This window comes from Copidosoma floridanum, unplaced genomic scaffold, assembly GCF_036245765.1.
Source record: "Copidosoma floridanum isolate Cflo_tuat_1 unplaced genomic scaffold, Cflo_Japanese_pri ptg000013l, whole genome shotgun sequence".
NCBI lineage: Eukaryota > Metazoa > Arthropoda > Insecta > Hymenoptera > Encyrtidae > Copidosoma > Copidosoma floridanum.
Window position 1 is genome coordinate 21,122,159 of NW_028321890.1, and position 23,089 is coordinate 21,145,247.

A 23,089-nucleotide genomic window follows, 5' to 3' on the forward strand; every position below is an offset into this window, starting at 1 on the left:
AAGCAATTAAGAATTATCTCACAAGTTTTGATTTTTTTTTGTACATACATTAAAAAATGCCTTGCTTCTACAATTAGAAATTATACTATCACTTTCTTGCACGTACCAGTGCGGTAATTTATATAAAAGCGTGTTTGCAAATTACTCCCCTACTCATACATTGAATGTTGCAATCAACGTTTTGTGTTATGTGTATACACCTGCTTGAAGATTGATATCACTCATGTACAGTAATAAAGTTTTGAGATTCGTACGAAACAAAGAACTACATTGTAGCTGATCAGTATAGTTACACGCCTTTACCAGCAAAATATAACGAACATATAATTCATATACAAGTCAAATTAATAGTACAAAACTGTTTATTCTATACGTCCAAAATACTTTCAAACAATCAAATATTTTTTTCTTAGATGATAACGTAAAACGTTGTCAAGATTGATTAATTAAAAAAAAAATTTTTTTTTCGTTTGCAATTACATCAAATAAATCCGAGTGTTTGTTCAGTCTATTTACGAAATTCGCATCGCAGTGCTCCCAAACTACTTCATTCGGTAGCATAAACATGCAATTGTACCAGTGGAATAGAATCGCAAAACGAAGGAAGTGCTCAGGACGAGAAGAGCTTGTTGGCTCATTAATATGTAAGTCTTCGATCAAGCCGAATGCTTTCCGTGCCTCGTGAGGATTGTTTCACTCGAATGCGCTATGAAAATTGCACCAACAGCCTGCCTTAGATTTAAATATTAACACCTAATCCTTTGCAGGAGGCGAAAGCTCTGTTTAAGCTTCCTGAAAAATGTATTATACCCAGACAGTACTTGAAATTACAAAATACCTCGAAAATAGGGATAAATAAGAAAAATTGAAACAAGAACTGATAAGATATGTGTAGAAGCATAACGTGTAGCTAAGAATCCTTTTTTTACTGTTAGCATAAAAGTAGATATTGTTGAATTTAGTTGTGGAATATTTTTTTTGTATATTAATGTAAAGACAAATTTTTATATAAATTTTACGTATAAACGAGGATGTTAGAATCTATAAAAGGATAAATAGGTAAATTAATTAGTTTTCTAGTTTAAAATGAATGATGAACAAAGAGATTCACGTATAATAGTTGAAAAAAAAAACTGTTTGTACTTAAAAAAATTGAAATACTATTTAACAAAGTTTTATAGTGTATACGTTAGAATGAAATAAATTCTAATTGATTATGTCAAAAATATTTCAATTCTAAGACAATCTCTTGCATTTTCATGTGGCTAGCGGCATCTCGCTACTGACAGCGTAAGTTTAATATCAAGAGCTGTAGGTAACTTACTGATCTACACTGTTTTTTCAAGTTACAAACAGAATCTACTTTAGTGATGTCAGATAACATTTTAAAGAAAATATATAATAATTAACAGGAAGGAAATGTCAGTGAAAGTTCAAAAATATTTTATATTTAGAAATTCATAAAAATCTTCAAATATACATCTTTCGTTACAATAACTAAAAAACATTTATTGAGTATGTTGCAGATTGTAATTGCATCACTTCCTACTTTTATATTAATTTTTAAATTTCCATCTTCATTAAAAATGTATTCAACAATTACGCACATGAATAACTCGAAGAACAATTTCTTAACTTAAAATACCTAGAAACATTTAACAATGGCTGAAGATGAAAATTCTACGTGGTGCACGTTACGAACGCACGAGTTCCCTACAGTTGCAAACATCATACGTAAAAAGTACAATAATTGGCAAGTTCGACAACAGATCGAATACTTTTTGTATTGTTTGACAATGCAATAAATAAGTATAAAAAAAATTGCAAAACTTTTTGTTTTATCGCAAAAGCGAAGCTCTGACATCGTTCCTTGGTTTTTCGAAACATGTCAAAAGGCACTTTTTTGCTATGGAATTCAGTTTCTTCACCTTCACAGGGTCATTTCGATTTCGCTCTGCTCCTTGCTCTTAGCTAATAACTTTTCCGATCTGCAACAAAACATTGTCAATTCGTAGTTAAGTATGTGAAATCATACAACATTTCGATACATTCAGATGAAGTATAATAACTATACTTACTTTCCGAAATTCTCTCCATCTTCCAAAGTCTCTGGGAGCTCACAGCCAACAGTTTCCGGAAGTAAAAAGCACAAAAGAGCCCCACACAGCGGCAGTATTCCAAAAATAAGTGGCGGCAGCCACAATTTGTAGCTCCCCTACATAAACAAACATTAACAATATTAACAAGCAATTGTGACATCCATACGATAATGATAGATTCAACCATCAATCGTTTGTGTGACACTGCAACGAAAGAATGATGTAATTTACCAGTGAGACTACAAAAGGCGCCAGCATGGATCCTATCCTCGCGCACATGCTACTGGTTCCCACTCCAATGTTCCGTATCACGGTGGGAAACAGTTCCCCGGAGTACAGGTAGACAGTTGTGAACGAAACTGACATACCTACGATGCCGCAGCAGGCGAACAACAACTTGAGCCAATCGTATTCTGCAACGGCAAAAAAAAAAAAATTTACGTTGTGGCAAAAGGTTCCGACGTGGCGCTTACTTTGTACCGACCTTTGTCGACGAATATCAAAAAAATTGCCGCGACGCCGGTCAACGTGTTGCTCCCGATGAGCGTGACTCGCCTGCCGTACGCGTTCATGGTGTACCAGGCAAGAAAATTTCCCGGGACTTGCAGTATGCCGGACAGCGCGAAATTCAAGAAAATGTCACCTTCCACGTGGCCTATGTACTGAGTCATCCCGAACAGACCCATACCGCAAACGATCCAATTGAAGAAAATCGACAGCGACTTCACTCTCATATTGGGCGTACGGAACAAATCTATGAACGAAGCCCTACCGTCGGTCTCTGTCCTTTTGGAGTTCTGTGATGAGACGATAAATTTTCATCGGTTGTACAGTAAAAGGGAGGTTTTTTTTTTTCTTCATTTATAAATACCTGATGCAAGCAATGCTTCCTAACGATCTCTTGCACGTCTTGCTCGCCCAGTTTATTGATCTTGGCAGCCTTGCGTATGACTTTGCAGGCTGCCCTTTGCTTGCCCATGGCGATGAGCCACCTGGGCGACTCGGGCACGACCCACCAGTAGCCCAGCAACACGATGGAAGGCAGGGTCATGGCGATCTGCAGGTGCTGCCAGTGCCTGAACCAGTAAGCCAGACCGGCCAGCGACATGTGGCCCAGACTGTACGGGATTTGGTACAGGATGGTTATAGCGGCCCGCCAACTTTTCCCGACTATCTCCATACCTGTGCCAAGCGAATATGAGCAATCATCACGGTGTTGAAATAACATGCGATTCAATTAGCGTGTGCAAATGAAGTTTGTTGCTCTTTCGTTTTGGTACACCCTATTAACTCTATACATGGTGTTTCAAATTTTCTGCTGCAAATGATTTGACTATACATCTCCGGAGAATACCAATTTTCCTTTATAACATCCAGTAATGACAAAGTTGTCATTACAATCGCAGCATATAACGCATGACGAATGAGTTTTTTTTAACGCTTGCACAAAAAATGAGCATTAACAATGAGAGGAAAAGATATAAGGGAGATGGGAGATTGCAGTGAATCGTGATGAGTTCAAAGTCAAAGATGCGAATCTCGGGGGAAACTTACATATTACGTAACTGGTGACCATTGTACCGCCTGTCGCGACGGCGCTCAAAAATTTCAGGAACAATAGAGCCGGAAACCACGGGACGACGGCGCAGCCGATGCCAGATACCAGTTGGAGCACGATCGAGAACATTAGGGGGGGCTTTCGGCCGAACCTGCGGAAATAAAAATGGCAATCGTCACGCGCACGATGTTATCGCGCAAAAGTGCGAGTGCGACGATTTTTCGCTTTGATTTTTTGACGCGTCGACGTGATGTTTTTCCCGAGGAATTCAGATTGATGAACTCCATCGAGGGACGAGGCATGCACGGAGGAACAAAAAATCGTAATAATTACCGTACATTAATGTCAATCAGTGCACTCTTACTTTATATCAATATGTACGAGTATTAGCAGAGTTTTTTTACGTTCCGTCACGTATTATGGTGCGATATGCTTCAACTGATGATAAAATTATGAATAAACTTGCCTATCGGACAAAAAGCCGAAGGATATGCTACCAAGCAAAATTCCAAACATGAGAATGGACTGTTGGAGATCAGCGTAGTTTGAGCGTGAGCACACGAGGTTCCACTAAAAAACAAAACAAACATCAAGCGAGTGAGTAAAAAATAATAGTGTTACTCAACTTTTTTTTTTTTTTTTTTTTTTTTTTTTTTTTTTTTTTTTTGTGTCTTGACAGTACTTTTTTTTTACTTCAAGTATGGCACAATACAATGCTAGTTCCAAAAAATTTCGAGATAAACCCAACCAAGTCCAAAGCATATTGACGATGAATTGTTATCTAATTCGATGTATTTTTAAACAAATGCAAGACGTCTATCTGAATTAAGTATCTCGAAAAATGTACGACCAGCCTCGCGCAAACTTGAACTTCAGTATAATTACTCTCGAGCGATTTTATCGCGTCTCCGTTGCAACATAGATTATGAAGCCCATCATCACGATCCAGTCATATTTTTCAGTAATTTTTGCCCATCGTTCTTCGGTGTACACAAAAACTTTTGTAATTAGAATGTATACTTACCACCCATTATAGTACAAAAATCGAATTGCATGTATATAAGTGCAAACAAACACACGCCTCATCAACCTAACTAACCTGTGATATTATCGTCTCGGGAAAAACTGTCCTGTTGAACTCCCACTCCGTGCAGTCGACGACATTTCCATTGACCATCGCGTGGCACTGGTCCGTCCCGTTGCCACGTCCCGGTGCTGTGCAACTAAACTCCTGTTTGGGTGCCATGAAGACGATGGCCAGCTGGTGCCAGGCAACCGGGAACTTGACCAACGATATGGCCGTGCAGACGAAGATCTGCCAGCGTCCGAGATCGCCCATTGAGCGCTGGATCGCGTCGATGCTGCTGCCATTATCACATTTTCCATTCATGTGCTTTTTGTTGATGATTAAATTGTTACCACCACCCGCAGCCTCGGCATCTTTGCCGTTGACTATGTGGTGTTGCTTACCGTTCAACTCTGCAATTTCAACAATTTTATTTCTTTTTTTTTTTTTTCCTTTTTTTTACACTCCACCCCCATTTATGCGTGGAACAGTATGCACGGAATCTTTTTTGCAAAAATACTATTTACGCCAGTACTTGTTTGAGTTACGATAATCATTCTAATTTTGCAGTGAGCTAATAGAGTTTTTTTTAACAAAGTGTAAAAACGTGCTTTGCGATAGTAATGGTAATCCAGGCTCGGTTACCAATGCTGAATCGAGTGAATGAAAATTCATTGAATATTCATGTCTAGAGTAGCACGAGCGTGGAATTCCAATTTCGTATAGTTATCTTCTTCTTTTTTTTTTTTTTTTCAAGATTATAAAATAGTGTCGTAAAATCCTCATTTAAAAGTAGAGTTGGGTATACTTTATTTTCAGTTTTTATTTCAAAAAAACATGATCAAGTAATTAATTCTACTACAAGATCCAGAAATGAGAAGTCGATTGACCTCTGTGATTTTCACCGAGACTATTTTTGTATCCACTGAGAACCAATCCTTCTCTTCGATAAGTCATTTTTTAAATTAACAGTTGAAACTCAACTATATGTTATTATATTTATTAAAATTTAAAACACGTGATCAATGATCGACTATACTGACAACAATAAAACCATTAGGAAATTCTCAATCCCAGTTAAAATTTTTGTTTATTTATTTCGTAGTTAAGGTGTTTAATTATGCTGATGAATAACAATTGTCGATTTATTTTTACAAAAGTAATCTGAATATCTGTCAGAGTTTCTCAAGAAAATCTTCTACGAAAACTTGTACTATTAAAAATACTCTCTCACAACAGTGTGTCAACTGTTTATTAAATTATGGAGTACATTAAAGAAGATGACACAGCTATAACAAACCAAAAGTGCTTTATTTTCATCCACATGAAATTTATTTTTCCAAGTAAGTCTTCTTAAATAAATTCATTATACGATTCGGCAGTTATTTATATTGCATTCAGTAGTAGCTATTTCATTGATTGTGATCTCGCGAGAAATTCTATGAATCAACTGATTTCCAACCATTAGGTAATGGAATTCTTGATAAATACATTTTAATGTAGCTAATGCTATCGTATAGAAAAACTTCTATGAACTAAGTATTTGCACAGTCTGTTTTCAAGGTAAAAAAAAGTAGAATGGCTTGTTGAGATGATAGTTTTTTCAACCTTACGTTATTATGTTCACTTAAACACATCAGATAAATGTATTTAGATGTATCATTTTGCATCAAGTTTACGTCTTAGTTTAATTTAGATAAGATGCATTAGAATAAAATTATTATACTTGTATATGTAATAGGATACCAGTCGGCTATTACTTTTTTGCTATTAAATTATTCATTTACTCTGATGTTGTGGCTTGGTTTTTTTTTACAAATGAAAGTTTTTCAAAATAAAAGCCACTTCGACACTCAAAGTTTATCTAAAAAAAATTAAACTTCACTTCAAATCATTCGTGTTAAACGTATCGCTAAATTTATCCGAAGAATTGTAATAAAAGCACATAATATAACTCTCAATAAAATTCAAAAGCAATTATCCCCACAAGTCGCGTTATGGGTATCGCAGCGTGTAATGTATTCATTGATTTCCCCATAAAAATTTTCATGCTAATATCTTCAATTTACTGCAATTGTATGAGATAAAAAAAAATTAATTATTTTAATTAACACGTGCTCGACTAAACTGAGCGTGAGTGCAATTAACTGACAACACTTTCGGCTCGATGGATCGAACCGTTTGATATACACAAGAATGTACTATTTACGACACACACGTTGATGTCAGCGAAAGGCACGACAACGAGTTCTCCTACTTACCTTTTATCAAGGGTATATACATATTTTAATGTCTATCAAGATTTAACGTACTTGTGTGCTATGCAGTAAAACATTTCATGATAGCTGAATTAATATATTGTATGGAGAGTGCATAGTTTGACGTGGCAGATAGTGATAGTAGATTATGATAATGAGTACGGAGATAATAAGTAATTGGATGTAATACCTTTATAAGATCAAATTAGTGCGGTTGCTGGTCGGTGTATAGGTACATTCTCAAACTTTACCATAGCAAGTGGGTACACTTGTGTGCATCAAATATATGTAGATGTAATTTCTACTTGTATGCTTTCTTTCGCATTATTCGACGTTTATGCCTTTTTTGTGGGCATACAATATACTACCGGCTCGAAGAATACGTTCATACAACATTTAATTAGCTTTCATCCTATTGAAGGATAGAAGCTACAAAAAAACATACTTGTACACAATAAGAATGTTCACCGTGTACTAGGAGAAAAATGGCACGAATTAAAGCGTGACAGAGCTGATGAAAATTAAAGTTTAGTTTGTTAACCGTAGGACATGGTCATTATTTCTGACCTCGTTACCGAGTCCTCACTAAACTTTACCATGCATAGCACAGCAAGAATCATCACTTTTATTGCAAACATAATTTTTTATACCCAAACTACACAACATTCTGGAATTTTGTAAATAGTACGAAGCAAAATGGACATTTTGAAGAACATGGCTTGTGTAATGTTTCATGCGAAAATTTCTATAACAATGTATAAGTTTAAGTGAGGAAAAATTTAATTGTACAGATGGCGATTTTTACCGGTTACTGCACGGTAAAATTTGGTGTGGGCTCGGCAATGAAACCAGAAATAAAGACTTTCCTTACGAGATGTTCGGTAATTTTTACGAGTAATGTTACGGTAATTTGTCCATCAGTGTATCTCAAGATTGAATTCTCGCCAGGAAACGAAGTAAATTCAGTTATTCGAGTGCTTTTACTAAATTTTCGTTTTGAACTATTTTTTAATAAGATATGACGGTACCTACTTGCAGTCTTGTACATAAAACTGCCTGAAAAAGCATTGAATTGGTTCTTCAAAAACAGTCACGTTATCTCTCGCCATCATCAAGATACAACTGGTAATTCCAAATAATAGCCACACGTATATACAGCGCACTCGGATGCAAGAGCACCGCGCGTTAATCGTCCAAAAGGCACATCCCAATTAACGTTGTTTTGCCGACCGAAAGGAAAAAGCAATAAACGCCGCGACCATTTAGCCAACAGAATCAGTCGGCGAGCCTTACGAGGAAAACAAAAAAATTACCGATTTTTGCGTCGTCCACTGCATATAATATTATGTGGTGCGTGGTTTTACACACTATGGATTAAAATAATAAATAAATAAGCGACTGTAAGGCTTTTAGCAACGATGAGTCTCCGTCGTCGCTTAAAACAACCATCCTAAGGCACCCCCCCGAAAGGGGAAAAACGAGCGACAACGGAGCCGATCGAGTGTCGACGCGCGACCGGACGTTAGTCGCGAAACGAGTCGAATGTCTTTAAGTACGCGCTCGTGTGCCAGCGATTTATGCATCAGGCAAAGGGGAAAGGGCCTTGAGACGATCGGAAGCAGCCTTCGAGATATCGGCGCGACGTCGAGTATACTTACGTATGGGTACGTCGCAAAAAGTGACTATTGCGTATACTTATATGCGCTGGTTCACTTGGAGGGGATCGTTTTTCGACTCTCTCTAGCCGCCAACTGTTAAGGATCGCGCGTGTTTATTGTAAATACCAATGGCTCGTTAGTCCTGCGCGTCCTTATAGACACGAAGGTATATGTATAAAGTATATGTTTTTTTTTTTTTTTTTCCTTTTCTCATAGCGATCGAGCGAGGCCTGTCTGCCACCTTGCCAACAATTGTAGGCTAAGGCCTCGTTGATGGGAAGCTCTTTTCCTTTTTACATTTTACGGTGTACATAAACTTTCGGCCGACGTTTTTGTAGCCTCAGTTTTTCGCTCCGAAGGACTCAGTCGAGCGGGTATTCGCGACGTCGCGTGAGAGTGTAAGCAGGTATATGTGACGCGCGCGAATGTTATGCGGATATTTTTTTTTTTTTGTAGATGATTCAAAGTTTGCACATACCATGTTCGTTGATTGGCAAATTCTTCATTACACCGCCTGGTGATGCAGGACGTCGAAATTAGGCGCTTGTGATAAAGGACGAGTTTGGTTTTTGTTTCTTTTTTTTCTCTTGTATTTGTGATATTATCTGCAACATAAGAAGCAAACAGTTTCTTTCATTAATGATGAGTTGATTCTTTCTTTTTTTTTTTTTTTTCAAAGAATTGCGCAAAGAAAAAGTAAAAACAATTTATTTTTACGGAAGTTAGTTGGAAACACTTTGTTCGTTCATTGATTACTATCGAGTTTGAGTAATCAACCAAGGAAAATCATTAATTGATTAGAATACTTATACTGTTTCGTTTAGCTGGTCGTTTTGATTCAACGACAATGCATTTCTTTCAATGAATAATTTATGTAACGCGTAATTTTGTCAAAGGAGTAAGGGTCTTTGTAAGCGTCACAATGGCTCTTTTTCGGGAGTTAGTAATCAAGTTAGTTTGAGTCATCAGATTTCATTGAGATTTTACCAAAGATTGGTATGGTCATTACTTAGCAGCCGTTTTAATTTCTTTCAACTTATGTAGCACAGGAACAAGCGTCGAAAATCTTTCACCTCAAGTTGCTGTGAAAAAAAATTCGTGTGTCGAAAATGTAAAGAAAACTCATTTGTTATTTTTTTGCTTTTGGTAATGATATAACTAAAATTAGGTATAGATTGATCAAAAACTTAGCAAATTTACGTAAATTAGCAATAAATACTGTAACAATGCATTGTTAAATTCAACAGTTTAAAACGACTGAAGGTCACCAATCTTTTCTTGAGACTAACTTATTAGTACGATTTAAATTTCAAAAAACTGATAAATATTTCTCATATTCAGAAGAACAATAATTTACTGGAAACATTTTATTTATGCGTACGTACGATAGGAATAATAAAAACAATTTGAAAGCAAAACTGATGTGAACATCGACAATACTGAGAAGCCGTTCACTTTGAAGCAAATAAATTTAAAAACGATCACTTCTAATAATGTGTGCACCGCGCGATGACGGTCACAAAACAGATGCCGCAAAATTGATTACCAGAATCTTGCTTCTTCCGCATCGTTTCGACCGATCTTTTGTCATACCAACCGATACCAACAAACATGTTGTGCAATAGTAACGGTTATATTTACTTACTTCTGTGAATAAGTAGGAAGATGCTTGCACCAAGAAAAATCTAAATGTTATTTTCGTGATTAGAATTTCATACGTAGAGAATAAGCTGTGTGTTCGTACAGTAATTTATGTTAATCAACTAACTATTTATAAAACAAAAATAGATAAAAATGCTTGTCATGCCAGTAAGTTCTACAAAAAATATTCTATAAATAGAAAATCAATCCAGAAGGCGTAGAAAATCAGATATAATCAATTTTTAAATAAATTCTTTTTTAAATTCAAGATAATCCATTCTTTAGATTGTAAATCGACTCATAATGAATTTTAATTTAGTTAAAGAGTGAATCGTTGTGTATTCATTATTATTCTTAGTAAACTCAATTTGTTATGTTAGGTAAAATGAGTCCTCCAATGGGTTTTATAGTATTTATGTATCGTAAAATGGGTTTGAAATATTCATCATCACAGTGGTAATACGTGTTTTCTATTTTAATAATTTACTCTTTTTTTACATAATAATGTACAGGGTATATTTAACACTTTAGAAATTGAAAAAAAAGCTCTAAAAAAACTCACTAAAAGATTCTAGTCACCCAATAAACTCTTGACAATCTTTTTTTTTTTTTTTTTTTCTTCGTTGGGGTAAACAAGCAAATAGTGCATTTCCAACCTCTACCCACGTTTTACGGATAGACTCATTCATTCCAGTCGGTGCTTTGTACTAAGTACTAGCCAATGTCACTCTTTCAAAGACAAAACATAGCTCTCCGCACCTCGACCGACACAAATAAAATTTTGCGACTCCAGTCACTCCGACACCATGGTAGGTGCGTAATACATCAAAACAGCCAATAAATTTTGTGTAATTACGCTTAGTTTTTGTCCTCTGATAAATTTCCCTTAGTTGCTGGAGGCACTGTACTTTTTCCTCGACCCCAAAATCGCCGCCAACAAGAGTCCACACAAACAATACTCGGGAAACGACAATCCGGAGGCTCGCCTCGCGCCGGCATTGACATTATGGACTCCGATTGGATTTGCAATGCGCGTTACGTGGGTCTGCTCCGATTAAATGCGCCGCGCCGAGCTTAGGAATACATTGGCGCGCGAAAAAAAAGAGCTGCATCGTAGTACTTACATCCCGGATTTGAATGCGCAGACGGGCCGCATGTATTTCATGCTCATTATGCGTATGCGATACGAACACGGGCGAACGATCTCACGCGAACCCGGCGATAAGTTTGTTGAACTCGCCTTTTTTTTGCCCCACGATATCACCGGCTTTGCTGATGCGTGTAGCAGGGATTCTCGAATTTTCCGTCGATGAAAAATTAGCCGCTAACCAACAACAAACCCTTTCATCCGTCGTAATCTTTCTTTGTTCTGCATCAGCCTCAATAATTTATATATATATACACGATCATAATATACGAAAGGTCTCGATTCTCTCGCGCCATTAATCACATGATCGGTACTATTCCGTGACGCCCGTTGCGATGCGATTTATGGCGACAACCGCCTTGGCAGTGGACTTGGGGATGCTTTGCGTTTTTAGCGAATAGCTGCCTGTGCGAGCAAATTCAATACTTACCGTGTTTACCAACAAACGCGGCGTATCAACCAAAACTTTGGATCTTTATTTCTCATCGTTATAACCACGCCATGTCGATATCATTTCGAAACGAATCGACAAGATCTACCGAACATTGTGCATTAAAAAAAAAAAAAAAAAACATGCACTCACATGCACGCACCCAACCCACTAGGTATACCATTGTTTTCCTCGCATACACACATCACCTATCCGTCGCAACCCGAGGCCCAATTAAACGAAATTCGAGAAGTCAGTCGCTCACGGAGCGTGAAAAAAAAAAAAAAAAAAAAAAAAAAGAGAGCAACAATTGAGCGCACGCGTGGTCGGAGTGTAGCGATCATTACTACATCCACGCGAAAAAAGTCATTGTTTGGTCGCGGGCTCTTTATTGCTGTCATCTTTGGTGTACAACACACGTATACATAGAGCGTCTCGGAGCAGAGCCCGTCGTCGTCTCCCGGGGCTAATTATAAAACCGCGTGCCAAGCTGGCGAGAGAGCGTCGGCTATAGTTTCATCGGTCTCTTTCTCAGGGGGCGCTATTTAGGGGGGGGGGGGCGAAAAAGCAGTGAAAAAGCAATTTTCTCGGGGAAATCGGCTTTTCGGTACTTACTTGCGCGTGTGTGTATGCACAGCCGTCCGAGTTCGTTAGTCCTCGCGCGGATGGCGCCGCAAGCTTGGGAGACGCGCCGGTAATTATGTGACCGTCGGGAGCTCCGGTGCGAGAGGCGAGCCTCCCCTCGTCGGAGCGCTGGGAAAACCTGATCTCTCGTCTGGCTTGAGCGCACCGCCGTCCGTGCGCTTGGATTAATTGCGAATACCTACTCGCGATGCAGTGAGAGGGGGGGACGGGGACGTGGTTGCTGATGAATTTTTCTTTCTCTTTTGTTTTGATTTTTTTTCTTTTTTTTTTTATTGGAAAAAATGTCTTTTGACTCGAGATGCTTGGACTGATTAATAAACCACGCAAGTGACAACACTCGTGACCTAGAATTATTCAAGTTGGTACAATCATCACCCACAAAAGCACCAGGATTGAGCAAACGATTTTTGAAGTTTTGCTGATTCAACTTTATTTGGCTCTACTTGGCTCTATTAAAACTATATTTTAAAATAATTTATCTATTACAATAACCCTTAATTAAACTGTTCCATTTATTCTAAAAATTAGTGTCAGTATAATGTTTCATTCGGTTCATCAATAAATTGTTGATGTGAATTGCGCAACCCAGTGTGTTTTTTTTTTTTTTTTGTTTTTTCGAGCGTATGCCACGTGAAATTCCCATCGGACACAGCGATCGTCCCGTTACAGCACACCATGGGACGGTGCAAAAGCGGGAAAGGGGCGGACACTATCAAGTCGCGGGCGTGAATTTCTTTCCGAGCGTCGCATTCTCGGGCCAACTCGGCGCCAAGAAGCGTCGCTGTGTAGCCTCACGGCGCGCAATCGGAGGGAAAGAGTAAAAATTGGTATGGATTTAGAGCTATACCTACAACGTTGTACCCACTGAGAGTCACGGAGGAAAATGCTGTCGTGCGCGCGTGCGTCTCTCGTTTTTTCTCGCTCTCGGATTAAGCTCTCACTCGTCGCGTAATCGTTAGATATGGAACATCGTCGGCGCTTCTTTTAAAGAGATAAGCAGTGATGCTTGCACACTGCAAACAGGGAAATTTCATAGAATCAAAAGGCGCGCTGGCGAGGCCGATCCGCTTGAAATAATCAGTCGCACGTGCGTACCGATCATTGTCGACTCGCAAAGTATCTACAGTTTTTATGCGAATTTTAATGAAGCGTCTGGGAAAATAGCGTTGGTGATTATTTCATATACACGTGGATCATCCGCAGACGAGGACGTTGCGTGCGGTGAAAACGCATTTCATGGTTTGTCAACAATAGATGCATATATCGAGGGGCTGTAAAATTTTTGACAAAAAGCCCGAAATCTCTTACGGTCTTTCTAAGACATTAGGAGAATTAAAAATCAGAAAAAATAATTAGGTAACTTTGAAATCTTTCAGTAGACTGTCAGTGTCTTTCATGAACTTTTAGAGACTCTTAAAGACCTCATGTGACTTCAATTGACTTTATAGACTTTTTCAATGACTTGAAGAGCAATGACAGCATCCCCTTGGGATAGATCTGATGTACCCAGGAATTGAGTTTGGGAGTATTAGTGGCCGTATATTTTTAAATTTTTGTGACACGTCCTCTGGCTTGAGTATATTTGGTCTAAGCTTTGATTTTTCGATATGTAATCATTTTGACTTCATTGTGATCAAACTGTTGTTGAAATCTCGAGTCTTGCTTGATTACTGTTTCATCAGACGAATAGATGGAAAATTAGTTTCTCGGAATTCATGATTACGGCAACTAAATTTTTTTTTCAACTTCATTATGAAATCATTGGTGTTTGTAAATACGAGGAAACGTGATTCATTCGATCGAAAATGTTTCGGCAGATTGACGATGCCATTCTGTCAAATGAAATTAACTTTTTTATTCGCAAAAAAAAAATAGGATGAACATATGGAGCTATCGAGAGATTGAATGCTTATTTTCGATTGAAAATTCAAATATTTATTGAAAAAATTTTCAACAATTTTTGAATCACTTGAAAATTTTAATCTTACTTTCTTCACCCGATTCGTGAAAGGGAATACACGAGCCGCGACTCCATTTTCACGATACACCAAATCAAGGCAGCGAATCTGAAATTCCAATTCATTGAGTCGAGAATCACTAATCGCTATTCACTTAACCTGATTCATAAATTTAGATGAATGGATCTCGATTCACGTTTGAGTAAACTTGATTTTTATGTACGATAGTATTTATCAAATGTTTTTATTCAGAATAATGTGTACACGTCATTAAGATATGCTGTCGTATGAATAATTTTGTTCGTAAATATTTATTTCCAAGATCTATCGATGAAAATTATGGCTGCAACCCGATTCACACTGACTGAGAGCAATAAAATAAAAAATTATCCTTTAAAATCTGTTCTGTAGCACAACTAAATCTAAGAATTCACCTACATGACCCGAGTAATTGGTAAAATATCTCGCGGTGCCTACTTCTTTTGCGTAACAATGTCAAGCGCCGCACAAGTTTCGCTTACAACTGCGAAAAAACAAATTGTTCGAAAGAGAGACGTTGGCTCGCAACGGATTACGAAAAAGCAGTAGCAGTAGTCTGTACAAATCGTAAAAGTATATTTGTACGCGATTTACAAACGGCTCCTTTCACTCGCACCCACTACAATAAGCGGGTGCTCGAAAATCACTCGAATAGCTGAAAATATACGACGCAAACTTAATTTGCCGCAGTGCAAATTGTCCGTGTCTTGAAACACAACGCACACGAATGCAATATTAGTTTAATTATGATTCGGGCGTGCATGTGTTGCACGTAAGCCAGAGAAATAGATGCGTATGTTTCCGATAAATGGGGCTATATATAATTTATCCATACCGTTATTGATGCTCACTTATGCGTGACGATCATTTTTTTTTTCTCATCGTTTGCAATTAAACGTAAGTATGCATGTTTTTATAAAAAAAAAAAAAAAATCTAAGTGATTACGTTACTAATTGTCTATTTGAATTATGAAATTCTACTCGTGATAGTTACAAGTGATGTCTGATGCAATTATTTCACCTCCCGTCTGATTTTATTAGACTTTAATTGAAAGCTGTGATCTCAGATGTGTCAACAGCTTATTTAAACCTGCTGAGCTTGTCTACTTTATTACATTGAATGTGATACAAAAATGTTACGTGGCTCATCATCTCTTGGGAGCTAACAGATATTAGTGTAACGATGAAAACCGGATTTTGTTGTTTGATTCGCAACTTTTTTACTTTGCGTGCAACCGAAGCAGTACATCCTAAGAATTTTCTCGATTTTTTATGAATGTTGTATGTTTATAAATAGTCTAACCATTCCTAGTTTTGTAGTTATTTGTTATAATCGCAGTATGAGAGGGAAAAGGGTTATTTCTGAAGTACTTTCACGATTTCTAGTATAAAAACACAGCGTATGAATTTTTAATGCAATAGAAGGTATAGTCTTTAAAGTAAAACCGAATTTCAACAGCGATCATTTTTCTTAGAATTGTGAGTATCTAAATAAATTGTCCTACTATTGTTTTCGAGCCTCTGCATATTAAGTGCATTTTAAAATTAAAGATTACACCGTATAATTTAGCAAAAGGCTTCACTATTTATTAATCATTTTTTTCTTGTTAATATGTAAATTTTTATTCATCAAGCTGGGACACACATTTTTTTTACTCAAGATACTATTTTCCATTCAAAAAATTAAAGTGCAAGGGTTCTCCACTAAAAATCAAAATGCTACATATCCATCCACTAAAAATGTGAAATTTTAACTTTGTGTAGTAAAAGTCTACGGACTACCTTTCTTCATGAAAAATCAAGATAATAGCTTTTTCATCAAACAAAAAATACTACATTTCCAGTTTAAAAAATGAGATACCTGCTTTTTTTCCACTCAGGTGTCATGTTATTGCTGTATAAATGTCATACTATTGAAAAATGCAATCTATGTAAGTTATTATGTAGCGATTCATCATAACGTTAAAAACCCCCAAACAACGATAAATTTATAAAATACTAAGAAATCGTCAAAGATTAGTGCTTACATTTTATCTCTCATTGGAAAAAAAAAAAAAAATAGTCCACGAAATCAAGCTCCAAAAATAAGCTTTGCTCCCGATAAGCTGATATATTTAAAATCAAAATAAGTATAGAGGAAACTTCCATTTTCTTATCCCATTCAATGTATTTTCTTCATAATATCTTAATTTAATTCTTGAATAATATGTATACTGTACTCCAACACACATAAAGGCCCATTATCTCGAGGAAGCGTGGAAGAAATCGTTTCGAAACGATACTACACATGCTCCAACGTGACCCCTGGAGGCTCGTCCAGCACACAAACGTCATCACAAGATTACGCAATACTTTATGTTTTTTAGAGCCATGGCTCTATGCGCTTGACCAGACAACATACGCCAGACTATTACTATTCTTTTTATTACTCTACTCGCGGTTTTCGCCAATCAAACATGTTTTTCTCATCCATTAAGGAATCGTTTGTATGTCATAACACTGTTCGTACTAGATAACTACTGCATCATAACATACCCTTCACAAACATATCTGTTAACATTTCCTACGTCAAGTATCCTGACGAAAGTGACACTTGCCAGTGAGAAATTTCGCGAGTATATAGTTTTTGTATTTTCTCACACGTAGTAAAGTGCATGAGGTCAGTCTGGGCATATACACAAGTTTTATAGATTTTTCCATAGCTATCCAGTTACATTTCGGAATATGTGTGTTGACATGGATTTTTCCTACCGAGGTTCTCCCTTTTTTTTTAGAAATAATAACTTAAAACAAGTGGGGCACAATTAATTCGACAGCGCAAATACAAGCTAAACTATAAAAAAAAAAAAATACTCAAACATGTAAAGTGACACTACTTTACTACATTCAGTCTCTGGAGCCACTTGTTAATGAAGCGTTGAGAGACTATTGATCTTGGCAGAGTTTTAAAACTTTTTTCAAGTGAATAAGTCAAGGATGTAAGTAAGTTTACTGCTAACCATGAAACTTTACTCGTATGCGAATAACTCTACTTTTTCTAGCGTTAAACCTTCAACGTTGTACTATCACCAATGTGCGATAAAACTTGGTTCTCGATGACGTATATCTACCAACAACGTAAACGGCAATCTTACAAAAGAGTTGTGTATTGGTAAATGTTATTGTTACTCTAGCTATTTTTAAAACATCGTTTCGTTGTGGAACAAATATGTATAACATTGACTAGAAGATATCCCACTGATTGGTTGACCTTTCTCAGAGTATAGGTCTAGTCTTAGTCGCAAGACAAAACTTTCGATTAACAAAGCTGTTGTTGTTTACGAGACATTTACAAGAGATTTTTTAAATAATTTCTTTACATTAGCTGTTTACATTATTCGCCAGAGTGTCATTTAGTTAACAATCAACGTTCGATAATATTTCCATAGTTAGTTGTAATATTTATTCAATTGTTTTCAAGTATCAAAATCCAACTGTCTTCTTTTATTAGCTTTTTCTTTGTTGAATCAACTGCACTTGCGTATCACACAAATGAAATTTAACACCAAAATTAAGACTTTGACGAGTTGTTTGATATTACGATATTAAATTTACATTTGTTTGATCAGCATATACGGTGGCGCCAAGTATATACAAACACAGCTTTTTACATCGTCTCGGCGTCTGCGTCTTCCCAACAATCAAAATCCCAATGTGGACTTAAAAAAAAGGGGATTGGATCTATTTAAAAAAAGAAAGGTCCCATTACGAAATTTTTCAATTGAGGTTTCTAAACTGTAATGGAAAAAAAATGAAAAAAAATTCAAAACGCCAACTGACAGGAGATAAAACGATTCACTCAAAACGCGTTGACCGAGACACGATACATTTAGCCGGGGGCTCAGCATCGCGGACGGCATTGAGAAATCGGTATCGACGACCTTTTGAAAAGAAAAAAAAAAAAAAAGTCAAGCGCCAGAGTGTACGATAGTCGGTCCATTCATGCCTTTGGCTCACCTCGGAGTTTTCCTTGAAGGCCACCTCTCGGCGACTGTAGTGCCCGTAACACTGACTGGCTCCTCTTTCGAATCGGTACCGATTTCTTCGGAAATCTGAATTAGGTAATCCTGGACTACTCCTTCCACTGCCAACTTACGTGCAAGAGCTTGATTCTTCTTCCGCTTGCAATACGTGCAATAAGTTTCGACGATTTCCTCCCTTGGCACACCACCTTTTACCGAACAATGGCGCGCAACCGATGCGAGTACTTAATGCCAGACTCGCCTCTTTGAGTCGTCGCGTCTCTATGCAGCATGGACCGAACCGGCAGCTTCCAGTAGCCGCTGCTGTCGCTTTTCAAAAGCTTGTCTTCTCGATGTAAGTAAGTACGCTTGGAGCAAAAAGTAAATAATGCAGCCTCAATGTCTCTCGTACGTGTGTGTACGAACGTCGAGACAGGCACTGCCGGTTTTGCTCCTCTTCTTCTTGTTTCGCTCCTTTTCACTTTTATCGCCTCTTGTCTACCGGTGCTGCCTTTGACATACAGAAATGGAGCTATTGCCTCGCGCACATACTTTTGTGACCAGAGCCACCGAAAATCGGCAAAAATCGGCAAGATACTATAACCGAGAAAATGAAATCGATAGAAGCAACGATCAATGCGGGATGGTTGTACGATACGAAAGATCGAAAAGTACACACACATACGCAGGAAAAGTCGGCGCACTCGCGCGTCGCTCTGCGCACTCAATGAGTTCTCCAGGCGAGCGGCGCGCGTGTTAAAGCGCGCGCCAGTGCTTCCCCCCTGCGTCACCACGGGAGTGAGAGGGAGGAGAAAAAAAACGCGAAGAAGAGGGCAAGGGAGAGAGAAGGATGCCATTAAAACCAATGTATACGTGTACACATCACGGAGATCGGCGTGCGGAAAAACGTGGGCCGCACGCATGTATATCGGAAAGTGGTCATTCGGCTCGCTAAACGCAGTAGACGCCGCACGAGAGGATGAAGTCGCCTCCTTTTCCCTCTTTCGATGTCAAGCAGAGAAGAGCACCGGTAATGATGATTGGTCCGGTAATTGTCTTCGCGATACAACGGCAGCAGCAAGTCGCGAAAAAGAGAGCACATGCTTACTTACACGAGCGCGCGGTGTAATTACGCGAGGCGCTCCCTGGGAGTGACGGACGATCGATTCAACTCAACTGCGCTGTCGTACCTATATATTCAATGTAATTCTCATGGGATTACGAAACACATGTACATGTACATGCACGGATGCGTTTATATATACACGTCAAAAATGATCAGCTTCCAATGCTGTATCTATTACCCCATTAGCTTGAACGATTCTGAAAAGTGTTTGTTTAATCGTTTTCCACGAAGCAGTGAGCGCCTAGACTCTCCGTATATTTTTCTATTTCACTCCTGTCTACGCGATCGGCGCCAGTGTCGCGCTGTACTCGCAAATTATGGCTTTCGAAATGCCCTTTCGAAAATTATACGTGTTTGTTTTTCGCTTTATTCTTCTCTTTCTTCCTTCTTTTTCTTAGAACTTGGATGTTAATTGTGAGGATCGGTTCAAAATGGAGCTACATTGGGCCCACGCCGTAATTGAGATATCACGATTTTTTAAAATGAGGACGTACATCTTGCCTTTTGTAAATGATTTCTCGACGATTGTTCGTCAACTCAGCTGGTAGCGGGTTTTACTTGTGGTTGCTTGAAAGGACCTCATTTTTGGATTCAAAGTGAACGACAAAGTTTTAATAATGACGTATAAGCTGGACCAGTGGCAAAAAAAAACAGCTTTTGCAATACTGCAAAATGATTCGTTTTGATAATGCGAGGCACTTTGAGCTTCATGCTTATTCATGCATTCGGAATAATTATTCCTTTCTGTTTCGTTTTGTTTTTAAAAAGGTGAGGTATAAAGCGTAGTTTTTTTTTTATAACAAAATTTGTAGATGAACGAAATAGCAAGACATGCAGAAAAAGTATGAATGACTTGTTTTGGATTCAACTAATTTATCATTTGGAAAATTTCATGTCATCTGAGCGCTTATAAATATCAATAACTTAAGTAGCTTTAATTTTTTAAATTGGGAATTAAATTGATTATTTAACTATGAAAATGAACTAGTTTTCCAATTCAGCAATATACCTACGTGCATACTAAATGTTTGTAAGCTAAAGATATTTTCAAAAAATGAATTTCCGTTGAAGGTGCTGGATGTGGAAAAAAAATGTTTGTTATTACGCAAACCATGAATAAAAAAAAAATTAATAAACCTTTTCTGGATCTAGAAAACATCCGCTGCAATCATTTTTCTCCATTCAACCATAAATCCTACTTTATTTGAAATCTTATCAAGAAAAAATGTGAGGAAAATTATTTCCTGTTGTGTGTATATATGCTCACATTGTTGAAATCTCTGAAAAATTACAAGTTATAGAGAAAAAAAATTTTTTAAAACACTATTCAACTTATGATTTGCGTTTACTGTTTTCTCCTGACGCTCTTCCCGTAAAGAGTAAAGGGGGGGTCCGGAATATGTATACACCAATGGAAATATCAGACACTATGCAGCAGACAATAAATTATGTTCCCGTAATACATGTTGCTTTATTTACTAGACCCCGTGCAACGATAGTAACTCTACGTATCGTATTTGTTAATGAAGCTGCATCTGCTCGTCACTCCCTACATCGTGATGTAATCACCAGCTAATTACTTCATCCATGATGTGTATTTAAAGTTTCTTTGTATTTCTCTCATTCTCTTTTGAATGAACGATGTATACACTGACCAACTGTGATTGATTCCCATTTTGACGTATTAAGGCTACTTGATTCGTGGTACCTTGAGATTGGGGACAGCTTATTAAATGTCTGTCCTACCAACAGGACAGGTTTTACACCAAATAGTGTCTTAAAAAGACTACATACGGAGAAGAGTGTATTTATTTATGTACGTCGAAAAAATCTACGGGAAAGCTTCATTTCTTCTTATCCCTCCTTCTCCTTATGGGTAAGAAAAAAGTTAAAATTTTAGGGTAAAGTACGACAATTTATGTACCAATTACCTGATGTTGCCGTATGAATTAAAAATAATAAATAAGGAATTGTATAAATTTCAGTCATTATCATAAGTATGTAATTGTACTTCTTTACAACTCAGTCACAATTATAAACTGAATCCTAAAATATTATATGGTATATGTTCGATTATACAAATAATACATGTCATATTAGCTCTGTACTCGAGGTGATACTTATAATTCAATATTTGGAAAATAAGAAAAACATGGACAAATGTATTAAATGATCAAGAAATCTTTTTCACGTATCAAACATTTCTTATAAACATTGCTTTTGGAGTAAAAATTTGTCAAATGGGTATGCTATAGCATACGATGAAAAATCACCTGATTGATTACCTATGCTTATTTAAGCTTACGAAGAACATTTTGAATCTTATTAATTGTTTTCCGAGGCAGCTCGGTATTAAGTAAAATTTGTATTACCTCAACATCTGAAAGCTCGAAAGCTTTGGAAACACCACTTCTATCCAGCGCGAGCACGTTAGAAGATTTGATTTTTGGTTGCAATTGAACATACTTTGGATACGTATAACCTGAACAATGGATAACGACGAGGTCGATGAGCTCCTATCGAAACCCTGCTGTGCTTGTCTTATCTAATGTAACCTCCTTCGCCCGCAAGCACTCCTTGTGAAAGTCTTTCTAAAAATGCAGGACCAATGTACTTGCGAACACCCTCCCTCCCCCGAGACTACTTGTAAGAATTCCATCATATTTAAGTAGAGTTTGGATAGAACGACTTTTCATAACAAATGTAGTTTCAAGAACATTGTAAAATTCAATAGAATTGTATATATACCTAAAAATTTTAATGATGTAGATCCATTCACTTAGGATGCCTTGAATGAACTCAACGGAAATTTACCCCAATGTTGATAAAAAGTAGTCAAGAATCCGCTAGTGTATCAATTAAAAATTCAAGCCGAGAAGTGTATAGAAACGTACATTTGATAACTCGTACAGATAAATACGATACAGACATATCGCCGAATACATTATTCATTTTGGTTATCACAATCACGTAATACATACATTTTCATACTGTCGGTAAATAAAAGTATAAGCACAAAACTTGTTTACTACTGTCATGGAAAACTTTAACATGATGACGTGACGAAACAGAATTCAACCATGACTTTTGTCTGTTGTTTTCTAATTTTTCCGGCAACTTTTTGTGTAGCACGAATAATCCGTTATAAGTTAATTCTTTGAAAAATAAAATCACCTAATGAGATAACTAGTGAGCCACTTAGTTAATTTTTGAAGTGAATTGGATTAAACTATTAGCAATTGGTAGCCACAAATTTTTATAATGACTCACGTAATACACACGAAATTGTGCTACAGATCTGATGTTAACTATTAAATAAAGACTGTTAAAGACAAAAGTAGGATGCGTGACCAAATTTACCTTAAAATTGGAAGATTGTGCTACAAATTATTGCGTTTCTAATTGAATAATTTAACGTAGCAATAGTATAGGGTTAACAGTTCGTCTAAATATGATTTAATAT

At 37.2% G+C, this 23,089-nt stretch overlaps 1 protein-coding gene across 1 annotated transcript; it reads right to left on the reverse strand.

Moving 5' to 3' along the window:
* Positions 1-1,358: 1,358 nt before the first annotated feature.
* LOC106636353 (organic cation transporter protein) lies at positions 1,359-19,208 on the reverse strand. Its single transcript, XM_014348732.2, has 10 exons — positions 18,496-19,208; positions 9,118-9,244; positions 4,757-5,136; positions 4,124-4,227; positions 3,654-3,808; positions 2,971-3,281; positions 2,584-2,896; positions 2,331-2,512; positions 2,079-2,215; positions 1,359-1,988 (listed from the first exon to the last, which is right to left on the reverse strand). Exons 2-10 carry the CDS (start codon positions 9,143-9,145, stop codon positions 1,931-1,933), a joined length of 1,668 nt encoding a protein of 555 aa, XP_014204218.2. The 5' UTR covers positions 9,146-9,244; positions 18,496-19,208; the 3' UTR covers positions 1,359-1,930.
* Positions 19,209-23,089: the final 3,881 nt, after the last annotated feature.